Source organism: Aptenodytes forsteri, unplaced genomic scaffold (assembly GCF_000699145.1).
Source record: "Aptenodytes forsteri isolate BGI_AS27 unplaced genomic scaffold, ASM69914v1 Scaffold396, whole genome shotgun sequence".
In the NCBI taxonomy this organism is placed as follows: domain Eukaryota; kingdom Metazoa; phylum Chordata; class Aves; order Sphenisciformes; family Spheniscidae; genus Aptenodytes; species Aptenodytes forsteri.
The window spans coordinates 1,146,836-1,173,400 of NW_008794215.1; the positions used below are offsets into that span (position 1 = coordinate 1,146,836).

Genomic DNA, 26,565 nt, shown 5'->3' on the forward strand with positions numbered 1-26,565 from the left:
ATTCGCACTCTGCTTGCAGTGTGGCAAAACAGTTTCTTGTGAAATACGCAGGGAAATTGATTGGAGGAGACATCCAACTGGTGTTTGACTTCTGTTTGTCGGATTTCCACTTGTGGGGAAGGACAAGGTCAGAAAAGAACAGGTAATACAAACATTATGCATCCCCTTATATTAATAAACGTCAAGTTTTATTATTAATATTTGGCTTAGAGATCCCTGAACACTGAAATTATCATTAATAAGAATGCTTCAGGATTATTATGTGAAGAGAAATACTGTCAAAAGCCTGGACTGAATACAAATTTAACTTTGTCAACTGAAAGGTCCATATTCATCATATTAAAATGCACTTTATTAAAATATATAAAGTAGAACAGACAGTATAGAACAGATGTTTTGAGGAAAACACGTCAGCTGTACACTAATATTGTAATTTTATATGAGGTCAAACTCGTTTACTTAAAATTCCTATGATCCATAGAGAAATTCTTTCCCCTCCCATGCTAAACTATGGCGGACGCATCAGGCTGAAAATAGAATAAATAAGGATGTGAACAGGTTACTTTCAGTGAAACTTTCAAACAGATTGAATAAGATCAAATGGTCAATCCTCATGCCCAAGAATTCTCATCTAAGTTCCCATACTCTAATGCACACAAAACCAAACAAAATTCAGATCAGGTTTTGCTGCAGCTGAATGGAAAAGAACTGCTCTCAATCTCTCTGAATTTATCAGTGAATTATATGGATCTTCACCTGGCAAAAGAATAAACAAGACACTGAAAAATTGGTGTGTATTTCCTTAACAAAGTGGTTGGAAAAATGAGTTCAAATGGCTTTGAAAAACAACAAAATCCATTCCTAAAGGATGGTTTGTATTTGAATGTCTAGAATTGTTCATTTAAAAAAATCAGTGCTGCAGAAAATTCAAAGACTGTCCACACTGGATTTTCACTGTGCTAGAATCAGCTGAAGTATTTAAATAACCTTCTGGTGAAAGAGCCACCAATAATTTTGAAAAATTTAGGTAACTGCTTTTTAGAGAATTCAAAACACTGTTGCTTCAACTCAGTTTCAGCTAGGAAAGATGCACTGATACCTGTACGACAAAATAGTTTGTTTAAAACTTCTTTTTTAAGGAATATATTTCAAGCGCGTAAATTCTCTTATGATATAGAAGTACTTCAAAATAGAACTTTGACTAAACAGTGACAAATATTTAAGATGCTTCCTCCTAAATATTAAGCTATTTGCACTTGACCAAGAGCTCAACATTATCTTTTGTTTGGTGCCACAGATTTGTCTGGGACTAGAATAATTTTGGCAAGGGGCTTTTGCATCTACATTTTGCAGACAGTGCATTATGAAACTGCCAGAGTATCCAAAAAGAAAAAAACTGAGTGAGAGGATGTATAGAAGCAAGTATTTGATAAATTAAGCCTAGAATAGCAAAAGACATAAAGCAGTGAAATTTGTCTAGTGTGAATATCGAGTTTTTCCCAATCCGAGTTCCTCAAAATAAAGTAGCGCCCATGTTTTCCTTAAACCAGCAACTTGAGCATTCAATGGACAGGAATTATTTCTTGTCAAAGTCAATTACCAAAAAACCTATGTTAAAGATGCTGATGTTACAAAGGCAAGAGACACTCAAAGGTTAGCAAAGCTCATACAACTTCAATTTGTCCCACTTGTGTTGGTAGGACAAGCCTTTTGGCAATAACTTTCCTATATGAATTCTCAGGTCTCTTCAAAGTGGAAAAAGGAGTCAAAATGGAAAATACTCGGCATTTCTTCCCTCCTCCTGGTATCACTAAGTGTGTCTGATAAATCATATCTCACTGTACACTACCGAAATCTTACACTGAACACAGAACTGATTTTTTTTTCTTGGGGAGCCTTTCCCAGTTTTAAACATTCTGCTGCATCTCTGTTCACCAACCCATACGTGTGTAGTTATAGTGCAGCTAAGCCTATTCAACAGTGGGTACCTGCTTCTGAAAGGACAAATCTCCTTCCTTCCTTCCCCTCCCACCATCACCCTTCTAAACATCTAACCTCACAGAGAACTCCTCAGACCGTTAAACCAGCAGAAAGTGTCTTGAACTGGCTCAGTATGGATCACAGGAAAACAAATGCTGACACAAAGGAGGAGGCATCAGAGCAGAAAAGGAGTTCCACTGACTCCTCCATTAGCAAGTTAGCAAGCAGCCATTACAACAACTTCACTGTATTGAAAAATCAGACCAAAAAATGTATTTCTACATTTATTTGAGATATTAAGCACCATTCCTTTTCTTTCTGGAGGAAAAGAACTTGTGCATAAGGAAGCTGAAGGCTAGAAGTTTCACATGTCCATTAACTAGTACAGCACTCCATAGCTGATTTTACAATGTTATATACTATTTTTACAGTACTTTATATGCACATAAAATTCCTTTTAATTTCAGCTGCACATACTAAACTCTCAGCAGTTGGCAAATCGGTCGCAACATGACTAACACCATCAGCAATAAAACTCTTCTATTTGTAGATTTGCTAACAATCCTGGAACAGTGTAACTGTCACAGCTCTCTAAATGTGATCACCTCTTTCTCCCACAATCCTGTCTCATTTTCCAAGCTTTCAAAGTCTGCAACAGAGTGATGAATCCATTTTATACTAAACCTGATTCAATCCAAGAGCAATGCTCATTCTATTAGAATAAAAGAGGCAAGGGGTAAAGCAGGAAATACTAACAAAGCCTGCAAAAATATGAATATTGCAGTGGAAGCGAACTAAGGTTGCACATGCAATCAATTCCTGAATGCCTGACTAACGGTAGCTTTCTTTTAACTGGAAACTTCTGTGCATTTTCGTAAGATATTTTTGTAACAAAGAAGCAGAAACATGCTGATCCCTTGAAGGATCATCAGAAGGACTACATTCTTTGGACTTACAACACTGACCTTTGCCACTTCAACTGACCAATGACAGTTGGAATAATAGGCAGTAATCCATAAATCAGCCAACAGAGGGAAACAAATAGCTATAAAACCTGTTAGCAAGAAACAGAAATGCATAGAAGCAGCAATTTTTGGGCTCAAGCCAAATTTCATAGGGTTTGGGCTTGAAACCTTTATCTCCTAGTCTCCTCTTAGAATATGCACTTTACTTATCCCTCCCTTACCCCACTTGCTATTTGTTACACATCTACATTTAAGTGAGATTGCTTATTTTCTCAAAAGATGGGAGTGGCTTCCCTTTTGAGCTTCCAGAAAACTGGCAGTAAAAATTAAGATTCATATCTGCTACTCCGCAGCCTCAAACAATATTTTAAATGAGTAAGAAGCAAGTGTGTACTGAACTTTTTGTGTTTGCAACGTTAGAAAAGTGCAAGGGGCTTAAGAAGAGAGAAAGTAAAATATAGCAAAATAGGCTGTATTCAAAACAAACCTTTGCCACTTAAGCTCCAGAACTTTGATTGCCAGAATCTGTAAATGTAGGACTCGAAACACAATATAAACATCTGTGTTGGACAGTAAGACATGAAATATGTTCAAATAATATGTGGTATTGCTATTTTAAGCTATAACGTATCTGACTTCTACATTGCCGTTCTAAAAAGAGAAAGCTATCCCTGGAGTTTGGTACAGGCTGTTCAGTATTTTGTACAGTCAATACACCCGCTTAAAATTTTTTTAATATTCTCTTTCAGCAGATAGAATATGTTGCTATATAAACTGAAACAAAAGATGTAATTTTTAGAAGTTAAAAACTAGTATAGAATTACCCAGTTTAATATGTATTCTAAAATTCTTGTTGCATGGTTCTAACAAAAATCACGTTAACATGGCCATGAATATGTCATCTCCGTGGATCAAAGTATTCTTCTCAAAATATTTTCAAATAGGGGAAAAGAACACCTGGATGTTGGGACAATGAAACAAAAAAATTTGAGAAACAGAGTATATGCTTGCTAAACAAGAATTATGTTTATTTAGCTAGTGAATCACCTAGAGGAGTAAATTTTCACTTTCATGATAGCAATCTGTCAGGCTTGCAAACACCCAGAAATAGGAATTAAAGATTATTTTAAATGTAGTTATAAAGGTCATAAAAAGTCTGATTTAGACTGAGGTCAATTTACTCAAAACTGAGATTCATTGAGTGGTAGCAAACAAACAGTTCCTCAGACAAATGCACTTTTTTCAGTATACATGTTACAGAAAAAAAATAAAGAAATGTGCATTAACTGGTGGTGTCCACCAAGCTGCATATTAATATTCTCTTACACCAAACAGTCTGAAACAAGGGAAATGTCATCCTAATATAATTTTATGTTACGTTTCATTTGGCTAAACTGCAGCTTAAAGTTGCTTTGCCATATTAAAAGATTACTACAATAATTTTCACATGAACATTTAGACTTGAGTTTTACTCCAGGACTAAATATGGCATGATTTGCTTTTAATCTGTTGAATAGCTAAAAACGGACAATTAAAAAAACTACAACAAAGAAAAAATTAAGTTGAAGCAATGTGAATCTCACATCATTGAACCACTTCTAATGGTTAAATGTTAGTATTTAACAAATTCAAAGAGTTAATGAATCCTTGCATTCGTTCGGTCTCCTGTGCCTTAGCTAGGATGCATAAATACAAAAGACAGCAGATACTGGTAAAAGCTTCAGGACAGAAAGTGCTTGACGAAGGTACAGTTCTCAAGTGTGTTTGGTGAGAGAGTATAAGGGCAGATGCACTGATGAGAACCATTACAAGAAGAGTCAATTTTGTGTTAAAGTGTTCAAAGATGTCACCTTAAGCAGAAAAAAGCTTTAATAACGTCTTCTTAGACATATTAGGCATTTCCAGAGTCTACATCATTAGTGTTGTAATTCTAGCAGGACATCTCCATATAGTTATTGTTTGTTTCTATTTCTCTCCTGGAAAAAAAAAAACAAACAAAAACAGAAAGGAAAATCATGTTAATACACACAGTTCAACATTATCTGCTTTCCTCTCATTAGAACAGTGGCATTGCTTGCAATTTCTCTAAATCAGGCAACAAGTGTTCAAGGAAAGAGCTTCACTTTTTTTCAGGAACATGAAATATCTAGTTCAAGACAACTTCTTAAAAAGAAACACAGAAGTATACATCAAACTAAAAGGCAAATATGTTCCAAAAAACAGTTATCAAAAAGAAAAGGGTTTATAATGTTACTTTTAAATCACTTCCAATAAAATATATTGCACAAACTGAACTGAGTAGGGAGACCAAGGGACCTACAAACAAGGCAAGAAACGAGGTACCCTAAATCTTCTGCTTAACTTGTCAAAAAATGCTCTGCATGAATATTTAAATATTCTACTCTACTTTTTCAGGGATATAATGGATGGAAGGATCATATTTCCAAGTATCTTATTCAAAGCCCGCTGTGATAAAATGTTTCAATGTGCTTAAGATCAAAAGGTAAAGGAACAAGTTGGCCCAGTGCCTCCTCCTCCATACACACACATTGCTCAAATGGCAAGAAAAAGAATTTTTAAAACAAAACAAAAAAAAGCCATCCATACTTTTTTTAGAAATTACTTTTAATAACAAAATGCAAAACCAGTGAGGTAGGAATGGCGGGGAAAAAACCACCTGAATGCAAGCCGGAATTGCAGTCAAGACCATATTCACTACAAAGCCCTCGCAGCATTGTGAGATACTGCATTTGGTGTAAAGGAACAAAGGGTGTAATGTCATCCGTGTAATACAAACAATGATAAACAACTTTGTACGGTTAAGGGCTAAAATACTAATTGCACTGTATCTCTACCAGGGACTAATGAATTCTTCCTCTGTATTACAAGTCTAACAGAGTAAATAACATTTTCAGTGTTTTATCATCATCCTCCATTTTCTCTACTTTGTTAAAGATAAACATACACTTAGGCATTATGACTACATCTAGGAAAAAAATAGATCAATAAACTATATCTCATTGCCTTCATTACATATCTTCTAGACTGTAAAAAGACACTGTAGTTTGACTCTAAGAAACTAAGAATTTATCTTCCAATAGCATTTCCTTTCTTAATGTGTACAACTGAGCACGTTTATATAAAAGTTTTAAAATATCTTCATGGAAGAGAGGTAGGTTCCGTCCCCCATTTAAAAGAGAACAAAAAACTCATTTCCAGTATTTTTATTATTATTGCATTACACAGCATGTTATAAATGGAACATAAACATAGCAGGGAAAACCAAAATAAACCAGGAGGCATTTGAACAATGATTTCAAAACCACCCTATCTGACACCACGCTGAAACATTATTATGCTAGAAAATATTTAAGAAAAGTGCAAATTAGCGTATGAATCCAAATAAATTCTGCCAAAAAGACACTATAATGAAAGAAGAGGATAAGTAACATTTATACTGGTTATTAAGAGTCCAGCTGATGATCAGTCCTCTCCAAGACAGACCTCCAAGTTGCTTCAAGACGAACACCAAAAAAGTAAAGCTCACACAGAGTTCTTGGTCACAATAAGCAGCTCACGGTCCCAGCAGCTCTGTGTCTAAGACTGTACATTCTCTGGGGCAGAACTTCAGTACATTTAACACAAGCGCAATACTTGCACTATTCTGCTAGAAATCACTTTTTCCTAGTTCAAAGAGACATGACTAATATTTGCATAGTAAGATACTGTTTTTAAAATGTGAGATTGATAGTATCAGTCATTAATACAAACTGATATGTTAACAGTGCATGTCTAGGCTGAAAACAGATGATAGCTGGCCTCATGCCTCACTATGCATGTAAGGCATTCAAAAATAGCCTGCTCATGCACATCTCAGATTATTCCTCCACTATTAGCAGCTGAACTTTCAACTGAAAGAACTGCACAAAGTGCTGAAAAACACTACTGCGGTACTAAGTAGTAGCCTATGAAACTGCAATGTTAAATAATGAAATATCAGTATTTTAACAATTTTAAATACTACCTACATACAAATAAAATCATCGGTTCCTGCCCATTTGCAAGTATTACATATGTAACCACTTAGTCAAGCTGTCTAGAAAGCCTTTCTCCGCGTTGCAAACTGCTGCACAGTGAACTGACCGACCTTGTGCTTTGTGTAGCCCCTGAACTCAAAATGCATTTAAGTTCATAAAAAGTCAAAGTAGAAAGGGAATGAAATCCTGACTACCTGCTTCCAATGGATGAAATACAGGAGGTGTTACAAATTTCAAGTCCATTTTGAATTCTACAGAGGCTTCAAAACAACACCAGCACACCTTTCCTGCAGTCTCAAAGTTACATATTACTACATTTATATTTAAATACTTAAAGCAGACATACAAACTTGACATTTTTCAATGCAAGCGAACAGTATGTTCTTCAGATATTGGCATCAGCAACATCTGGCACTCTGTACAGCAAAACGGACAGAGAGAAAACTTGATTTATTCAAAACACAGGTAGTGGTATTAGACTCAAAAGCAACTAAACCCCACCACAGCTCTAAGTCAGATCACACTTGCTACCACTGCCTTTTCCCATCTCAAAAAGTATTCCTCTTCTGTTTTTTTGGGTTGCTTTTGTTTGATTGTTTGTTTTTGTATAAACAGTGATTATAGACAAACTAGCAGAAGACTTTATCCCCAGCAGGTTTCCACCATCAGAGCAGAGGAAGTTTCCAGCGTACTGACTGGATTCCACTCCCTTTCACCCAACATCTCTTATTTCTTACATTCAGATGAGCAAAACCTTTGCACATCTCTTGCAATGCTCTTGGATAAAAAGCTTCTCCTGTCAATTTAGGTTCCCTGCCAAAGGCCAGCTTTACTTCAGAACTCGCCAGGGTGAGGTTACCTGACTTTAGGGGGCGTTTATGAGCAGGATGTGGAAATTAAGTACCATTCGAATTAGAATAATGTGGGAATGCATCAGCTGGTTAAAGGTACCTGCCAGCTGCAGACCATGCAAATAACTTTCCACACAAACTGACAAAACCAAGTGAAGGTGAACCTAAAAATGCTTGGGCCTCGGAAACATGCATCCATCTAGTGCAAACAAAAATATGGGATTAACTTGGTCTGAACTGTGAGGCTGACTTACTTCCAAATTTCAGTTCTCTGAATTCAGGGCAATAATCAAACGATCCTGTGCTGAAAAGTAGCTGCAATGTATTTTATCCTCAGATTTAAGGAAATCTCTATGCTATCAAAATGTCAAAATTCAAAGCAACAAAAATGTTTCCTGGTCCGATTTGAAAGAAACTACTGAGACGCACACAACACTGACTTCTGGAATTTTTTGTCAAAAAGAAGGGAAATTAAAAAGCCTCATTTTTAGTAGCAAAAATGTAAATGGTAGCCTAACAACAACAAGAAGCTACTACAGTCCTCAGCTGTACTTCTTTTTCCAAGATCCTACAAACTGAAGCTCATAGGTGAGGGAAGGTAGACCTGAAAGGAGGACTTCTGCTTTTTATAGCAGTTGCAAGTACAAGCATTTCAAGGTGTCCACTTTGAAAGCTATCCAGAATTGCAAACTTGCACAAGCAAATTGCAGATAGTTCCCACACACACTCACCTCCAGCACAATCCTCTATACTTGCAAAAAAACCCTAGAATTTTGCCAAACTTTTGCATCTTACTGCGATGTTTAAAATGCTCATGCCTGAAGCTGTCTGCTTTGCCCCTCTCCCAAGAGGTAGTATTCTCACAGCAGCTTCAGAAGGGAATATGTAGCACATCTTAATTGCTTCACTGCAAACTGCGATTTAATCTTCAGCTTAAAAGCCCTGCTCATCTGCAATGTAAGCTAACATGTCAGACTGCATTCTGTGAAGTGAGGCACAGGCACACACCTCCTCTGCGTGGGCAGAAACACCTGGCAGAGGCAGAACAGACAGCTGTAGAGGTGGTGAGAAGAAGCCACAGCAAAGTTCATGAAGTCTCATTTACTAATGGCATCAGCCATAATCTGCAGTTTATTGCACCCCGGTGTACCACTACAGCTATGACAGCATAAACATTGACCTTGGGGCTTGAGAACCGCAACGAAAAACAGATTACTGAGAAAACTGAAAAATGCTAGAAATAGTTTACTCCATTTATGACAAGGATCTCATTCACTGTTAACATAAACTACAATACTGAAACTTTATAATTGTGTAAAATAAAGGTCCTTTTTAACTTCTCCTGAATTTCAAACTAGAGAGGGTAAATCTCCTGAAGACAGAGGTTACCTCAAAACCAGATAAAAATACTTAAATATATTTTTTCTGAGAAGCACTTCTGGGAATTCTGGGAAGATGGGAGGGAAGGATCTCTAGAAGCCTTACATGGACCTAGAAACTTTTCCTGTGAAGATGCCATCCCCTCCCTAAACACTCATTTTCTCCTATTCCTTATCCCAACATGAAAACTACAAGGCACAAATTAAAAATCAAAGTCAACATCGGAAGTCAAACAAGGTTTTACAACTCCAGAGCAGTTCCTTCTCCCAGTAAGCCTTATGAATTAATACTCATCTGAGACCCTGCTGCTGCAAATCATTTGAACTCCAGACAGTAAATAAGGCTTTCAAGCACATAAATATTAAGAAAGTCTGAAAAGCTATGAGACCTAGACGTCTAATTTATTTATTATTCCTATTAGTTTTGATGGCATTTTACTTATTTCAATCTCTGAAACACACTTAGCAACAGTAAAAACGTGAACAAGCTACAGTAAAAAGGTAAATAAATTTAAATTTTAGCAGACACATGCATTGTTAGTGGAACATGGACAGACTATATTATTTTATTATGGTAACGATAAAGGCAATAAGAACTTAATCCAGATCTGAAATTCCACAGCACACTAAATAACAGGGTACAAACATTCAGAAGGCAGAGCTGGGGAAAGAAACCTAACTACTTTAAAGATACCGTATGATAACAAACAACAAGGAAAGGCTCTGCAGAAACCAAGCTTGAACTCCATGAGCCAGAAAAGCCCTTCCAGTCTTGTTTTCCCAAGTGGATACTTTCAGTGATGGACTGGCCAATTCTAACTACAAGTAGCAAGTGCTTCCTTTCAGTGCTGTACATCGTTACACATTGAAATTTCAGATCTTAATTAGCTACAAGACAGCCATGTCAGCAAGTTCATTAAAAAAAAAATTTTCAAGCTTCTAGATCCTCATTATTGTTTGTTAACAATGCTGACAGTGTAACATCAGCTTTCAAAGACTGACAACAGATAGCTTCTAACTACATCTATGGAAATTGCATTCAGTGATGATCACTGTCCCAGCAAAAGAAGCAGAAAGATGACTCTGACATCTTTGTTATTTTTTCTCAGACACCCATGGGCAACAACAAGATCTTATTTAATTGCTCTGCTAAGGAATCTATAGTAGCCTTGGAAGGGAAATGACATCCACTGCAGGGCCTACAAAATACACTGGGGAAGAACTTAGACAATTTTTCTTTAAGCCTCACCACTCATGCTCTTTGCACATGTGTAACTCAAATTCCAGTCTGCCATGAGGAAACATGAACTTATTTTATCTTGGTTTCTCATTATATTCTATATGAAAGTGCAATGAACATGCAAGCTTATGTTTACTTTTTCACAACTGACTATAATCCCTACGTACAGAAGCAAAAAAGTAATTATAATTACTTATCAATATTAAGTACACTAACAGACCTCTGAAAAGGTGCTCACAAAGAACTGGGCTCAAATAGCTCATCACCTGATACAAATTCTTGTAATATATCATTTCAATTAGATGAATCTGAAGGTTAAAGCCAATCAATTTTGATACAAAACTTAAACAATCCTCGTTCAACTGAATCTACAGAAACAGTTTTACTAGACATGCAAGATCTGTATGGTTTTAAAGTGTCATTTTTTCCAGCAAAGCACCACCAGCAGTCTTCACTCGAGTTTCTTCTAACTAGCCCATCTGTGGCATGAATCAATGAAGCAAGGCTGAAGTACTGCATGAAGAGTCACACAGGTTGCGACTTCCTTGCAATATGCACACATATTTCTCCCCTGCAAACTGCAGGAAAAGCACCAGTGTTCTAGTCAATTTGTTCTCAATAGAGCAATGCAATCTGAGAAGATGTAGCAGAAAGCAAGAAGGCTGCCACATAAATTTTAACAGTTCTTCACATATAATCAAGGTTCTGATTTTGCTCTGGAATAAGAGATTTAGAATTACTCCTTTGCATTAAAACCCACAACCTAAAGACACAGCATTTAGGAAAGGTGAAGCTGTCACAGATCCAGCTCAGTTCAAGTTTGAAGTCTTGTCTTAGGCAGTGACTTTCATATTTAAGAACACTAAAGAATTAGATTCCAAAAACTACTGGTCTCTTAATCGTTAAGGTAAACCATTTGGTTGATATTCCCAGCTTTTCCAATAGGGGTCCCTATTTTACAGGAGAAATTGGTCTTCCAAGTCCCAGAGTCAGAGAATTTAAATCCACTCCGTAAAAAGGACTCTGTAGGCTTGATTTTGCAGGCAGGCATTTCAAACCAAAAAGAAAAACACAACAAGATCCATACAAGTGTTGCTATGAACTAAGACCACATGTGAGTTTAACTACATTCCATCTCTCTTATTCAACAGTCCAATATTGCACTTTCCCTGTTGCAGCATCTTGTCCCTTACTAGAGAAAGGCAGGTCACACCACTACTCAAACTCTTACGTAGTCACTCTGTGTGATACCGTATTTTAACATTGAGACCTCTCCATACTATCCTCAGACTGTAATAAATTCTAAGCACTACCTCTGAACAGAAACAATTTACTCTACCAAATGCACAGAAAACTGGCACATTTGAAATCCATGTGTTTATAACAAGAGAACTTGCAGGTCATTTTTAAGTGTCTCCAACAGACTAAAGAAGCAAAAGCAAATGAAGACATGGTAAATAATCACACCATCATGGGATGAAAATTCTGGATCAGCATGTCTAAAATTATTCTAGCTCCAAATAACCCTCTTCTCCCGAGACCAGGGGTACATAGTAATCCCACGATCAAAGGAACAAAAACGTATCTTCTGTTTCTACTTTCTGACCATACTGTTTTTTCTTAAAACAGACACGAGACCTGCAATATCATTTTCATTTATAGAGATGAAACTGTAGACAAACATCAAGCTCAAGGAAACTGCAAAATAATTGCCCTTGAAACATCATCAAAAGCATACAGGAAAGGCACAAGTTTCTCAGAAGATATGACATAACCTGCTTTATTTACTGTTTTGAACCTCTTTTAGATGTAAATACACAAACTTTAAAAAGTTGTCTGGTACATTTAACTACATTAAAAATGTTGGTCAACTACCTGTTTTCCTTGACTTGTACAAGGACTGTGGATGTATCTATATCTGACTTTGACATTATAACCTAGTAGTTGGTGGTTTTGGGGTAAGGCGACAAGGAGGTGTCCACAGTTCACTCTTAATGGATGTTTTCTCACTTCCCTCCTTAAGATATTTTTAAGAAGTATCAAATCAACCATAAAGTCAGCAATGTCTTGGAAAGGAGTTATACTGCTTAACACTGCAGCCTGATTATGACCCAATTATCAGAGAAACAAAAGTTACATTAGTATCAGAATGAGGGGGGAAAAAAAAAATTAAATTACTCCTTTTGAGAGTCAGAAAGTTTTAGCTGTATCAGCATTCCTATTACAACATATGCAGTACAAGAGAAGAAAGCTAACATTTTACATGCCACTTAAAGGCTTCCTGAAAAGTAAAAATTCCAAATGCAAATTAGATATACACAAATATACTGAATCCCTCTACCTTCTCTCATGGATAAAAAATAATTATTTTTCTGAACTACCTCACTAAGAAAACCATCTAAAGCATTCTACAGTTACGAGGAACCATGATTTTTTTTTCCATTATATGCTACAAAAGTAGAATTCTGCACTAAAAAGCACCAAAAGAAGTCCTAGGACAAGAGGCAATTGCAGGTTAACAAGCCACCATCTGAGGGTTAGGAAGTTGTAATCTTCCAACGACTGCGTTTTTAATCAGAGCCACATTTCATTTTGATCCGTATATTTACTGAAGATCAGGTGCGTAACTACTAATGCAGATTAGGGTTTTTTTCTTTTCAATACCTTTTATTTTCCTAATGTAATTACATGCTCTTAAATGGAATATTTTAAGATTCCTGTTCCATTTTTTTAGATCTTATTGCTACTGCTTTCTGTTGAAAGACAATCAAACACATCTTTAAATAATCTGCACACAAATATGCACATTTACACCACAAAGTAGCAGTTCAAACTAAGGACTAATGCAATTTCAGATTATTTCAATATACTACTGACAGAACTCATGAAAAACATTGCTGATTTCTTTGCTCCTTTGGTGAAAGATCGTAGCACTTGTACGTTTAAAATAGGACACTGGAACCTGAGCCGTAACAAAAGCGTGAATGATTACTGCACAAATTTGTTTCCAACCCCAATTGTAGACACCTTGCCCACACCGGGGTCACATCAAACAGTGGTGGACACTAGAGTTCTAATATTTATGCTTAAAGAGACTATTCACAGTCATTTGCAAGTAACCTTTATCAAATGGCAAAGTTACTGAAGTTTCATGTTAATCACAGACTATTCATTGCACTTTTATAAGTATACTGCCATATTTTAATAAAACATACTGCTAGGTCATATTGGAAATTAATTATTGATCCCCCTGAGTTGTTAAGATTAAACTTTTACAACCAATTATTTTAAAATAAGTTAGTTGGAATGATGAACAGTTATAAAGTAAATTAAATCCATAAATCATATGCTGTTTACTATGTTTAGATCACTGGCTGCATGAAAGTTTCTTACCACCTATGCAAAAACACAACATTAACTGAACTTTAAGGAACATGTAAATGACTACTGCTGCTTGATGCATTTAATATTTTATTAACATCAATAAGCACATTTTTCATGACAGAAACACTGGAAACAAAGCGATTGCCACAGCTGCCACAGAAAATAGGCATGAACTTAAATTTACACAGTTCAACTGGCAGTAGACAGTGCACTAATTTAAATACAGCTCCACAAAAGCCTAGCTGGCACTAGGCAGTAAAGGATTACTCAATTAACCATAAACCAAAAAGTTACAATACTAATCGTTGCATTTCCAAACTATTCTTGAATCATAGAAGAGTTAATAATTGTATGTTTACAATTTAAAGACAGGTTGGTTGTACACTGTGTGATAAAAGAAGAAACCTAGACGTTTAAAAGCAACACTCAATCATAAGAGAATGATAAAGATGAACTCTCAGTAGCTGTCATTAGTTTAATTTGGACTTCCTATATTTTAAGTACATAGTCATTTGCTTAAGGCATATCTCAAATCCATCTACAAAGAGAAAACCTCACAACTAAAGGTTGTGAATGCAGCTCTAAAGTCATTTTTTATAATTTATCACAAAACCAATTGGTACGATGCCGTAGAAGAATCAATGCCTACTATGCAAGTATCTTGACAAGTATGTTTTCTCCCAATAGTATTGGGAAAGGTAACTGTTAACAGAGAAATGCAGACTTCAGTACTTGAGTCATACAGATACATATGTTTTCCTGACGATATTAAAGGAAACAGTAATGCTACTTTATTACACAAACATGCATAATCACAGTCATCTAGTTAGAGACCTACTAAATGCTGGATTTCGTACTTTGAATTTGAAGTTTAGCACACATAGAAACACTGCCATAATCTATGTTCCCCCTCTCCGTTACATTTCGTGGCTTTGATCTACTACGGAGGGAACAAAACCACAAATAAAACACATTATCTTCCTGAGCTGCTAGGGCATGTCTGAATTATGACTCCTTTGATAAGTTTTTTCACAAAAGTAGATACTTTTGATGCAAACCAGTTATTTGTGAAGTGTCTTAAAACATCAAAAATTAAGAAAATACTGAAACATGAAGGCTACAGAGAAACATGATAGCCTTAGCCCTTCTGAAACATTACCAAAAATCACAGTGAAGTTGTACTAAAGCCTGAAAAAGTCAAAGTTTTCCCCTTACATTGAATAGTAGTTAAGAATGCAGCCCATCCTCCCATCATCAGGATAGCATGGACGCGACTATGCCCTAAATCAGTATTGTTAATTTTCTTTTTAGAAAAAAAATTCAAAAGGCATTACAGGCCCAACTGGGATATTCATCTTGCCTCCAAACAATAAAAAAACTTACAACGTGACAATTTATTGCAGAGCTGTGCAATAAAACTACAAAATTAATTTTGGATATGCACAACACTGGTCTACAGCAGATGCAATGTGTGTTGAAGGATTAGGAATGTACAAGAGGGGTGGAACCACTGCAGTACTAGAAACCTAAGAGAAGTAAGGAGGTTGTGAAGCAGGTGAAATTCTTACGCAGCCAGAATTGTGGCAGCTTCAAGCAGCGAACAAATTCAGGACTTCATATCCCACAAGGCCCCTAATTAGCATAACCCCTAGACTTTTGGGGTTTTATTCAGTAGGTGGTGTGACAGGATGAATGGAGAGCCCTACCACCAAACTGCACTGATACAAACTCCCATTTCTGAATACTTGCACATCATCTAACTGATACAATAGTTCCTGAAATGTTTCTAACCATGAGACAAATCATGTATTTACCGTTACTAGCAAGCCTGGAAGAAAATAAATATAGCAAAAGTAAATACTGTGGCCAATGGTGAACATGTTATTAGTAGGGAGAGTACACACAAGACAAAGTAGACAAGTACTATAAAATAGCTTGAATTAAATGCCTGTTTCCCTTGTCTGCTTTTCTGAAATATGGACCTCCAAAACTAAAGGTTTCTCTACAGATTTGTCATAGGTATACTTTTCTTCGCAGAAATGAACTACACGTTACTTTTTTTAGGAAATGCTCTGTCAGAAATGCCCAAAAAACTATTCCGACACTGTACAAGTCACCACTCTATCACTTCTGTGTTTTACAGTTGTACAAAAGACAACTGAATCAAGGGGAAAACCTGGTTTTCACAGTAATCACGCTGTTAACATTTTGTTAAAGCAGAATCTGAATTGAATTGTTATGTTAAATAAAGTAAGCTTCTCCTGTAATTTCAGGTCCTTTTTGTGACATCCAGAAACCGTAAAAATCGTTTAGAAGACTTCAGTTACGGATAATACACTCAATTCAGTTTTTGTTTACTTTGAAGAGTAAAACATGTCAGAAGTCCGCTTATGCGGGCCTATGTTAGTACTGTGGTTAAACACATACCTGTGTTAACAAAACAAGTTACAAGAACTTAAATCTTTTCATTAACAGCCAGTTATATCAAGTACAGACACCGTGGGTAAAAAGCACCACTTTCTGATTCAACTCACGCACAGAAATTCCAGTTGTGTGAAAAACAAGGTTTCCAAAACAGAAAAAACAGAAGAGCAACTATAATGACATTGATTTCTTACCCTACGCATGGCTTCCTCCTCCTCTTGACGCTTCTCATAATGTGCAAAGTCATCAAAGATTGAGGTGGTATGCTTGAAAGTAGCAATTATTTTAAGCACTTGCTTGGCTTTTTCTAGGGGTACCTCTTGAGTGTCCCTCGAATTGGTAACCGGTTTGTTGTCATTGTTTTCCAAGCGAATATGCCGCAGTTGGTTATTGGGAACGTCTTTGACAAAGATCCATTTGACATCAAACTTCCCCTTCCACTTATCCTGAGACCAGACACCAGCATATGCATTGTAGTCCACAACAGACTTCATCTCAGCCACTCCACAAAAGTGTCCACTGCCATTCACACTGAAGAGTAAATAGAGTGGGCCTTTTCCATTCAGGGAACGGTAAGCAGCATCCAAGCGCTTATTACCATGTTCAGTACTACACCAGATAGAGTACTTAATGGAGCGATGAATATCGTCCTCTGAATAACTTTTGATTATAAACACACGTCCATTCTTCAGATTCCAATCGAAGTCTTTGGGATTGTAGTTGTTTATGGCCTTTAGTTTCTCCAGCACTGGATGCACTTCCACACCAGAAGGTGAGGAGCTGACGGATACAACACCTAAACCAAAGTTCTCACTACCAGCTCCATTGTTCTGGCTGAAGCCCACACCCCTATTACGAGGAGCTACCCAGCGGTTTTGCAGCTGTTGCTGCTGCAACTGGTGAGGCTGAGCCTGCTGCTGAGGTCCTTGTTGCTGTTGTGGTTGCTGTGGCTGAGGCTGCTGTTGAGGCAGTTGGCTTTGCACCAGTGGTGGTGGTTGAATTAATGGCTGAGGCTGCTGGATTATAGTCTGAGGAGGCAGTACTGGTTGGGCTGGGGGTGCTTTTACCACTGACCCTTTGTCATCCCAAGTTCCAATATTCATGTTGTGTTTTATAGGTGGTGGTGGTACAGCAGGGCCCCCAATGCCCACATTACCTTTAGGCTTGAGTTTCGGCTGAGGTTTAGCAGGCTTCCTTGCAATGGCAGCCCATGAGGTTGGTTTAGGTGCTGAACTGCTAACTGGGGGCACGCTGTTTGCTGCAATGCTTGTCATACCTGTACTGCTCAGAGCTGAGCCTACAGTTTTTGTTACAGCAGCCGTCATATCTCCACCAATTTTCAGTCCAGTCATGCCTTGCTCAATGCTGCTAATCCCAGGCACCTTGCTCAGAGTATCACTGCCAAATCCAGCCTGTCCATCTGCTATGGCTCTCCCAAGAGAACTAGGTGGATAGCCATAGCTGCTGCTGTAAGCAGAGCTTTGCGTTGATTGTCCCTGAGATCCACTTGTCCCCCATGTAGAGAAGTCTGCATTCCCAGGAAAAAAATTAAATCCGTGCTGCCCAAGAAATGGAGGGGTATTTCCTAATGCCCCAGGTTGACTAAATACACCATCGGGTATGTAATGGTGTTCACCATTACTCATCTGTCCATAAGTTGTCAGGTATGGCATTGGAGGGTCGCCTGCAGTTGACCATGCTGCTTCGCCTAAAGAGTACGGAAATCCAATGGATGGAGCATAATAACTAGGCATATATGGGTCTGACATTGGTGGATAGCTGTTACTCTGCAAGAAAATAAAACAAAAATCAGCAATATAGACAATTATGCTCAGGGCAAAAAAACCCTGTAATACAGTCCAAAACATTTTTAAGGATTGTATGAATGCATTTGTAACTTCCACCATTCCTTCCAACATAAAAGATGAACAAGGTACCCGTTAGATATGGCCATTTTTTCCTCGAGACCTTTTCAAAGCACTGAAGAGCCCCATTTTTTGTAATATATTATCTTTATTTTCAGTTACTGAGCTAGGCTTAAAAATGCCTCTATGTCAACAGTATCAAGAAAATAACAAGCTACTTTAAAAAACAAGTCATAACAGCTGTAGTTTCATAAATACAGAAAGATAGCTGCAACTATGATTTAAAGTTTTGGTATTCTTAGTTTTTTGCCAAATTTCTCGCTTCTAATTGGAGACACCTGCCAGAATATTATAGTGAAAAGGATGCAAGGACGCCTGTTTGTTTCAGGAGGAACAACAATCAAACCGTAACATTTCCACACTATTGAGAATGGGCATTAAGTATAATGTGTGGTCTAGTAGAACAAAGTTTGCTAGCTAAATTCAAATTCCACTCCCAAGACTCCTGGGAAATCACAGCATTTACTACTTGAGAAGATAAAGCTCCAAGACATTTGAAGGACTACGCCCATACGACTTCTGATGCTGTTTTGGGCAAAAAAACTGCACATTATCATCCTCTAGCTGATGCTTCCTTAATGTTGTATTATTTGAAAAAAACGGGAAGGCAACAAAAATTCTCAAAGCCTTTTAAAAATTTACACTTTTTCTCTCTCTCAAGACCGCTACAACTTACAAACTTAACTTAATGAATATTAACTTTTGACTACAGAGACAATTCACAGCTCTTAAAATAAGTCATTAACTTCCTGGCACAAGAGTTATACCAAGCTGTAGTAATATTAAGCTTCAATCTATCATGCCATCAACTGTGAACTACTTGCTATCAACTTCAAAAGAAATCACGTCCAAGCAGTTAGTATTTTCTCAGAGCCAAAGAAACTGTTGTTTTGAACTGCATCCAATATATGATGATTTCATTGTAAATTTAAGGTGTGGGGTTTTGTTTTGGGGTTTGTGTTTTGTTTTTTGGGTTTGTTTTTTTCCTCAAGCTTCTTGTAACTGCATCTTTCTGAAGTCAGAGCACAAGCACAAGAGGAGGAGACATCAGAGCATACTTTTTAACTGAATCTTTTTCAGAACTATTAAGAAGACTTTACCTGTTTAAGATACCGTATGATAAGACAAGATACAATATTCAGGCAAGTAAGTAATGCTAAGAAATATAATCCAAAAATTAATTAAGTCTGGAAGTCAGCTGAACTCCAAAATTAACTTCAAGATAGTAAACAATGTTTACTTACCTGATTTGTCTGACTACTTAGATATGGCTCAAAATCATCATCATTTACTGCATCCTTTTGATGAATCGAACCGTTTTGTACTGAAACTAAAAGTAAATCTGTATTAGGTATACTCTCTGGAAGATCTATTATGCACTTTTAATCTGGATAACCCTTCTTAATCACCTGTACATTGAAATACTTCTACTTGTGCTTTGTTGAGGCTGAACAAATTATTGTTAAGCACCACTTTGTTAAATTTAGAGAAAATAGCACATTCTGTTGATGATCCCTATCAGATCTCAGGAGAGGTCTGGAAAGATGGCAACCAGAGCAGACTACTCCTGACTATTCTTTCCTGAGCTCCACAGACAGAGGAAAAGCTATAGGCACACCTTATTTGCACAGGCAGTAAATCCAGCGTTTCCAGAAGTACCAGACCAAGTGCAAATGTGCAGACCAACCAGATCAGACATACTCAATAGGTCCAGGGAAAGTTGCAACATACAGCTTTCTCCTGCCAGGAGGAAAGTCAGTTACCCCACCAAGGCAACCATGAAGGGCACGCACCACTATTCAACTACTTAATTCTGTATTTCCTACATAAATATTATACTGTACTGCATTAGTGGCATCTCTAAAGCTCAGAGGGTACAAAGCAAGACAGAAACAAGAGCTAAAGTCCCCAAGGGTGATTACAATCCTTTCCCAACATATATGCCACTATATGCTGGAATCTCTTCCTACCTGCTCTTCTTGGCCTCCTATTACCTTTGATTTCATCTAAGGCATTACACCTACCTGGGATTTTCCAGCTGCCCAAATTACTTGAAGTGTCTCTCCACCCGCCCCAAGGCTACTATTCAAACAAAGCCAAATTGCACAAATTTCTACTAAGTTCCACTGTTTCCCATGGTGCAAAGCAGAACATGCACTTAAACCAGCAATTTGCAATTATACAAACAACTTGAAGATGAAGACCTCTTCTCAAAAATAAATTACTGCTTTTCTGAATGCAATTTTTTTGTTATTTATCAAATAGGTTCAGTGAAGGGGGGGAAAAAAAAAGTTTGAGAGTTATCGGTAAGGTACACTGAGAAACCATGACAGCAGAAGTTACAACAAAACAGCAGATTTTCTGACAGCTGAAGACACTGAGTTAGGAGCCGACTCTGTGGTTTCCCTCTTTTAGCAAAAGCTTCTGAGAAGTATATACAACCACGTAACTAAACCATAAACTTTGCTGGAGTTAGTGTTTAAGAGTGGGGTTTTTTCCTGTTTCATTGGAGAGTTTTTTTGCCACCCAAAGTTCACATTGCAAACCAAGTGGTGCCTGGACCAAGTTACTTCAATTTTTTTCACATTTGACTTTAACACCTCTAAAACAAACTGCCTTCAGGGAATGAAACTAGCTGAAAAAAATTACAAAGGAATAGATATAATCACAAGGAGTAACCAAAATTCTGGAAAAATTTATTAACTTCAGACAGCAGTAAAAAGAGCTAAAAATTCATAATTCAACACAGAACAACAGAAGATTTTTTTCAAAGCAAGTATCTGGGAAGGAAGCAAGCAACTTGTGTTTTGAATATCTTCTTGGAGTTTTAAAAGTCAGAACACTTGACACTTCAGTTACTACAAACTGGCACAGGGCGTTTGTATACTAGCTACAGCCAAATATGACCAGCAATGGTGAGCACAATGGATTTTAAAACTTGATAGAACAATATTCCTAACTAAATACCAAATTTAAATTAACATTAGGTGTTGGGGCTTTTTTTCCATAAATAAAGAGTTTCAGTTAAGGTCATTAATCATCCTGAATTTACACACAATGGTAACATATTAATGAGCTGGAACACTATATTCCTCTTTATATTTGTCCCAGTCACACAGGGGATGAGCCTCAAAATCTTTTGTCCATGCCATGTCCATTGCTTAGACTTAACCAAATAGTATGGAGAGCACAATTCTCAAATACTGTTATAATGGAAGACAGACGGCAGCATAGAAGTTTCTTAAAAGCATGCAATCACAAATGAAGGAATAAACAGCTGCATGTCAAGACTCAAATCCTATCATAATTAATCTCCTCATACTGACAGCTAATCTTCATAAAACGTGCATCTGCTGTGTTTATTGTTTCAGAGGTATCTAAAGGTCACTTAAGACAGAATTATTTTTGGTCTGCCATTACAACTAACATAGAATATTCTTGTAAATGTATTTTCTTTCTTATTCATTCTGTATTGAGCTCTTAAGTCAGTGACACAAAATAGCTCTACACTGACATCCTTCCTAGTAAATATATACATTTCCCAGTGAAACAGCATCACTAAAAGTGTGTTTCTTTGGCTTTTCATTCTAACTTTACATAATGTGTTAATAATGAAGAATGTAGCCCCCACACACATTTAACAAGAGCAAACAGATTAAGATGCATGCCTCATTCCCAAAATCTCACATTAAGTGTTCCAACTAAACAGGGCAGTGATGAAGAATACTAATTGAAACTAATCTACAGTTACTAAAAATATCTGTATCAATCCAACCCTGAAAATACCGTATACTTCCGCAAACACTGTGAAAACATACAATGTAATTAGATATTGGGAAGAAACAGCTCATCAAATAAACGAACTCAAAGCTTATATTCTTTTAACTGCTACTATCCTTTGAATAACCACTTGCAAAATGCACAAGTGATGGCCAAAGGCATAAGAATAATTTTTTCATAAGGAGCCGTTACACCTTGATTAACGTGGAGAATAAATACTAAAAGAAACACGTAACATTTCATTCTTGTTTTAAACCTTATGCTTACATTTAAACCTTCTACAAAACCAAAAATTATATACATATATATGTAAACACAAGTCAGCACTTTCTTATTCCAGGTGTGGTAATACTGGCACAACAAACAAAAGGGAAAAAAAGGAGTTTCAGGAATGCCAGTTTCTACCCCCACATACCCCTCTGTAAGACATAATTTGATTGATGTCAGTTCTGATGTTTTATGTCAACTGTACAGTAGTCGACAACTAGAATAAGAAAACTTTCAAGACAGGATAATTTACTCATTCAAGTCTTTGAAATACCAACATTAATATCCGACACAACAGATGGATAGTACTGCTCTACACACTAGAACTTCAATCCCACAAATTCTGGTCAAGGGAAACAGCACAGTACACCAATTTATAATCAACTAGAATAAAGTATCAAAAACATTTTACTAGACAATACAAATTAGCTACCTCCCAATATCATTTGCAGGTCTAATATTTTTTTGTTTCAATATGAAAAGTACTCTATTTCCATACATACACCTCTTACACTGCTCACTCATATTCTCTCATATGCCCTACCAGACATGTGGACAGTAACCTTTTTACCATCCTCTTTAACGTTATTACTCTTATGCACAGAACCAACTTCAGATTAGTCTGTTAACTCGGTAGCCCATCTTGCCTCAAACCTCCTTTAAGCTGGGACTTATCATGACACTTGAAAAAGACTACTGTCTGCTAACATGTGGTCAGTAAGGATTGCTGATACTGACTTCATTTATCCTCTTGAAGAAGTCTCTAACCCAAAGCCAACTACTCGTGCTGCACTGTGCAGCCATCTTCAATCTCCTAGCCCTTTAATTTAATGCTAAATTGTAACTTAGTTTTGTCACATAGACCAAGTAATTTAACAGAAAGGAGGAGATTACTGCTTTGTTTCACTATAGTTTTCATTTAGGTCATATTGTCACCAAGAGAATACATAGTAAGTATCCATTATTTAAAAGGATGCACTCCATAAAAATCCAAATTCAGAAATACAAAAATCTCTTCCTTACATAGCAAACTAAGAGATGTGTTTTGATTCAAACTTTCTGCAGCATTTACAAATTATAGCACACAAAAATATGCTAACATAAGTAAGTTAAAGTAAAGCTGATTCGTGCATTTTCACCATTAAACAAGCTGCAACATAACACCCAAATAGAAATGCTTAATACTTCCACTCCAAATCATACAATGGAGTATAGTTCAAAAACTGCTTGTATGATTCTCTAATAGATGCATCTCAATAACCTCACTAAAACTGAGATATGGTAATTCAAAGAATGTGAAGCCACGAACTACTTGCTAAAATGAATCTGACTTTTCTTCTCACTTAAGGGCAACATGGAAGGTATAAACACAACCTATTTCAAAGACACAAAGAAACAGTTAAAAGTTCTAGTTTGGGGAAAAAAAGGTAGAAGTATTAGAATATGAGAGAACAAGTATCCAAGAATGACCAAACTGAGAAGGTGTGAGGAGGTAAACACAAGTTCATTTTTCTCTAAATGCAGAGAAATTAAAAGGAACAGGCCAAATTCAGCAAGATTCAGGAACCATGTGCCACCTCATAAGTGATATATGTAATAAGAAGCAGATAATCTGCACATAGACAGAATAATAGAATAAGTACGCTGCGGATAACATTAAATTACAGTTCACAGAGAACAACTAGATTAGTTCAGATAATGAACAGCTGGGGGACAAAGAGTACATGAGCTCCAAAAAGAAAAAACAGTTTCTTATCTTCATGAAGAAATAATAAGCATATTAACACACGAAGGCAGCTGTGTGCATGCATAGCTCAGCTTGCTGAGCACCTAAGAATTAAATGGGCACAAGTATACTGATTAGGCAAAAAGAATTCCCAAACAGAATATTAGTCTTTATTTCAAAGATAACAAATTCCAGACCAGAAATAAATTGTAAGACATAATCTGAGATGCTGTTTACGACAGACTTGCCAAGAATTTTAGAGAGAAGTATATTAAGTAGTTAGTTCCTTGTTTCTGTGGGAGAGAAGAAGCCCCACTGAGCATGGTATTTAAAAACTAAGATGTTGACAGAAACATGAAAAAAGTAGAAAAGCAGAAGGCCTACAAACACTGAGAGAATATTCTGTACTGATGCTAAAATGAAAAGCCCACCAAATTTCTGAGAATAAGGAAGGTGACTAGTCACGTGGACACTGTCTCACAAGCTAAGGAAGCTGTTCAAAAGATTCTTCCTGATTCTTCCAGTATACCATTTCTATTCACTGCACAGAAAGGCCCAAGGTGTACTTGTTAAAGAGATTATACAAACATATCAAAGTCAGCTAATAAGAAATAGCTATGTTATCGTCCGACTTCTGACATTAATCTTCATTTGCAACAAAACATTTTAAATTGATGTACGCTGTGCCACAGTACAAGTGCTGGGGAATAACATTTTGGCACATAATTTCCTGCCATCTTGCTCTGAAATAAAAGAGATCCTATACCTACATTCTCTTCCCAAAATTGTCTGAAGACACGTTAACTTCCATAAACAGCAATATTAGAGACTTATACAGAAATACAAGGAATCAACTTACCTTTATTTCCCTGTCCTTTAGGTCTCTGTATATAGGAAAGTGGAAAAAAAAGCAAAACAAGTTCAGTTAGAATCCTCTAATGTTTACTTCAGGGTAATTCCATTTATTTGCCAATTCTGCTCTTTTTAACTTAAATATCCTTTTAAAATATTATTAAAAGCATGCTGTTACAAAAATATGATCTTACATGAAATAATATCATATAAAATATTACAAAAACCCCAAAAAATTTTAAAATTGAAAGAATTTCACCAAAAAACATTGAAATAATCTAATCTTTTACAGCATGTGAAGCTCAAATGGTGTTGAAAACCTAAACAACAAATGAATTTTGATTGCTCCCCCCAAGAAATCTAAGCAATAAACAAAGCATAGAGTAAAAGAAGAAAGAAAGTTAGAAGCTTAAAATTATTGCCAGTACTAGAACTTCATTAGAACTTCATTATCATATGTCATCTTTTAAGTTGACTGATGGGTACTTATCAGAGAATAACCTACAATGCCTTGCTTTTTAGATATGCAAAGGAATATACAGTGATATTGTAAGCTGAACTACAAGTGCATTCCTCGTCTAGGCAATTATATTGAGAAAATGATGCAGTCTGTATCAAGCTTTCACACAAGGAAATAATACCTTAAGGAGGATTTTTTTTTTTTTTTTTAGGATTAGTCATTACAAAACACTGTTAATCTGTCATGCATTAAGAATCACTGTAACAGTACAAGTTACAGTATCCTGAATTCCTCTATAGCAAAATAAAATAACTTAGAAAAACAAATGCTAGCCCATGAAAATCTAATTCATCTTCTCACATATGTACAACTAAGCATGAGTGGGTCTCCAGGCTCCATCACTCTCTAACAATTTTTAGTCCTGAAAAACTCAGTATTCAGAGGTTTGAAAGTTTAGGAGGCAACCACCTCCATCTTGCTTTTACGTGCATCTGCTTCAGAGTTATCTTAAGACTCTTTAACACTGCTCCATCTAAAGCTGCACTGGTTAGTCACCTCCCCCTCCCAAAACCAGAGAAAAATCTCTGTAACCTTAAAAACCCCAACCACCTCATCTTCTGGGATGAATTTAATCCAGACACAAACGCATGCAGAGACCAACAAGAAACATGGAACTAAAAAAGTTGGGAAGAAGCAGCCTTTGTAGAAGACACAGCAATGAAAAGCTAAGAGATCACTGAGCTAGAAATAAGTGCATAAAAGGAAACTGGTGAGCATGCACAGAGACAAAAGAAACAAAACATTAAAGGCACGGAGAGAAAATGAAAGGGTGCAGGAGACTGCAAGGCCAAAACTTTTGGGGAGAGGCAGAGGCCCAGGGAGGAAGCAGACACCAAGACAGAATATCTTCCAGCCAGAAAGAAAAGCCAGCAGAGGCCTAGCAAAGACAAAAAATAACAAACTCTAAGCTCCGTGAAGAACCAAGTAAAAAAGTGCAGCACAGCGCATGGAGAGAAAGAGAGAAGAACAGCTGGAAGAAGCGGAGGCCGCGGAAAAGGAGCAGAAACCAGAGGCCCGAAGGGAGAAGAGGTGGGTGAGGAGAGAGAAAGGCACGAAGAGAAAGGATGCGGTAACGAGGAGCCAGAGAGAATCAGAGGTGCGCAGGGGAGAGGAGACGGAGCCGGGCGCTGCGAGGAGCCCGGCACCAAGGCGCTGCCGGAGCGGAGAGAGAAAACGGGAGCCCGGAGGGGCTTGGCCGGGGAGGGCTCGCTTGCGGAACGAGCACACACAAAGGG

General features: G+C 37.0%; 2 protein-coding genes across 4 annotated transcripts in view; one reads left to right on the top strand and one right to left on the bottom strand.

Moving 5' to 3' along the window:
- Window positions 1-2,251: 2,251 nt before the first annotated feature.
- Window positions 2,252-25,948, bottom strand: YTHDF3 (YTH N6-methyladenosine RNA binding protein 3). 3 transcript variants are annotated; one of them, XM_009285421.2, is made up of 5 exons: window positions 25,862-25,948; window positions 24,818-24,842; window positions 19,430-19,515; window positions 16,455-18,047; window positions 3,948-4,921 (listed from the first exon to the last, which is right to left on the bottom strand). In XM_009285421.2, exons 4-5 carry the CDS (start codon window positions 18,027-18,029, stop codon window positions 4,898-4,900), a joined length of 1,599 nt encoding a protein of 532 aa, XP_009283696.1. In that variant the 5' UTR covers window positions 18,030-18,047; window positions 19,430-19,515; window positions 24,818-24,842; window positions 25,862-25,948; the 3' UTR covers window positions 3,948-4,897. The 3 variants fall into 3 exon arrangements, with proteins under 3 accessions (XP_009283681.1, XP_009283689.1, XP_009283696.1); XM_009285406.1 differs by lacking the exons at window positions 24,818-24,842; window positions 25,862-25,948 and adding an exon at window positions 19,804-19,888 and having other exon boundaries at window positions 2,252-4,921; XM_009285414.1 differs by lacking the exons at window positions 19,430-19,515; window positions 25,862-25,948 and having other exon boundaries at window positions 2,252-4,921; window positions 24,818-24,839.
- A 328-nt stretch (window positions 25,949-26,276) lies between these two features.
- TTPA (alpha tocopherol transfer protein) overlaps window positions 26,277-26,565 on the top strand; it is a 50,904-nt gene continuing 50,615 nt past the window's right edge. Inside the window, exon 1 of the mRNA XM_009285499.2 lies at window positions 26,277-26,534. Within this exon, the coding sequence (XP_009283774.1) occupies window positions 26,277-26,534 (258 nt within the window). The remainder of the gene's footprint in view (window positions 26,535-26,565) is intronic.

Coding starts and splice junctions, on each gene's coding strand:
- YTHDF3 (XM_009285414.1), bottom strand. CDS start 18,029: ATGTCAGACCCATATATGCCTAGTTATTATGCTCCATCCATTGGATTT. Junction 4,922..16,454: donor AGGAGGAAGCCATGCGTAGG/GTAAGAAATCAA, acceptor TTTTTTTTCCAG/GAGAGAAATAGAAACAAACA.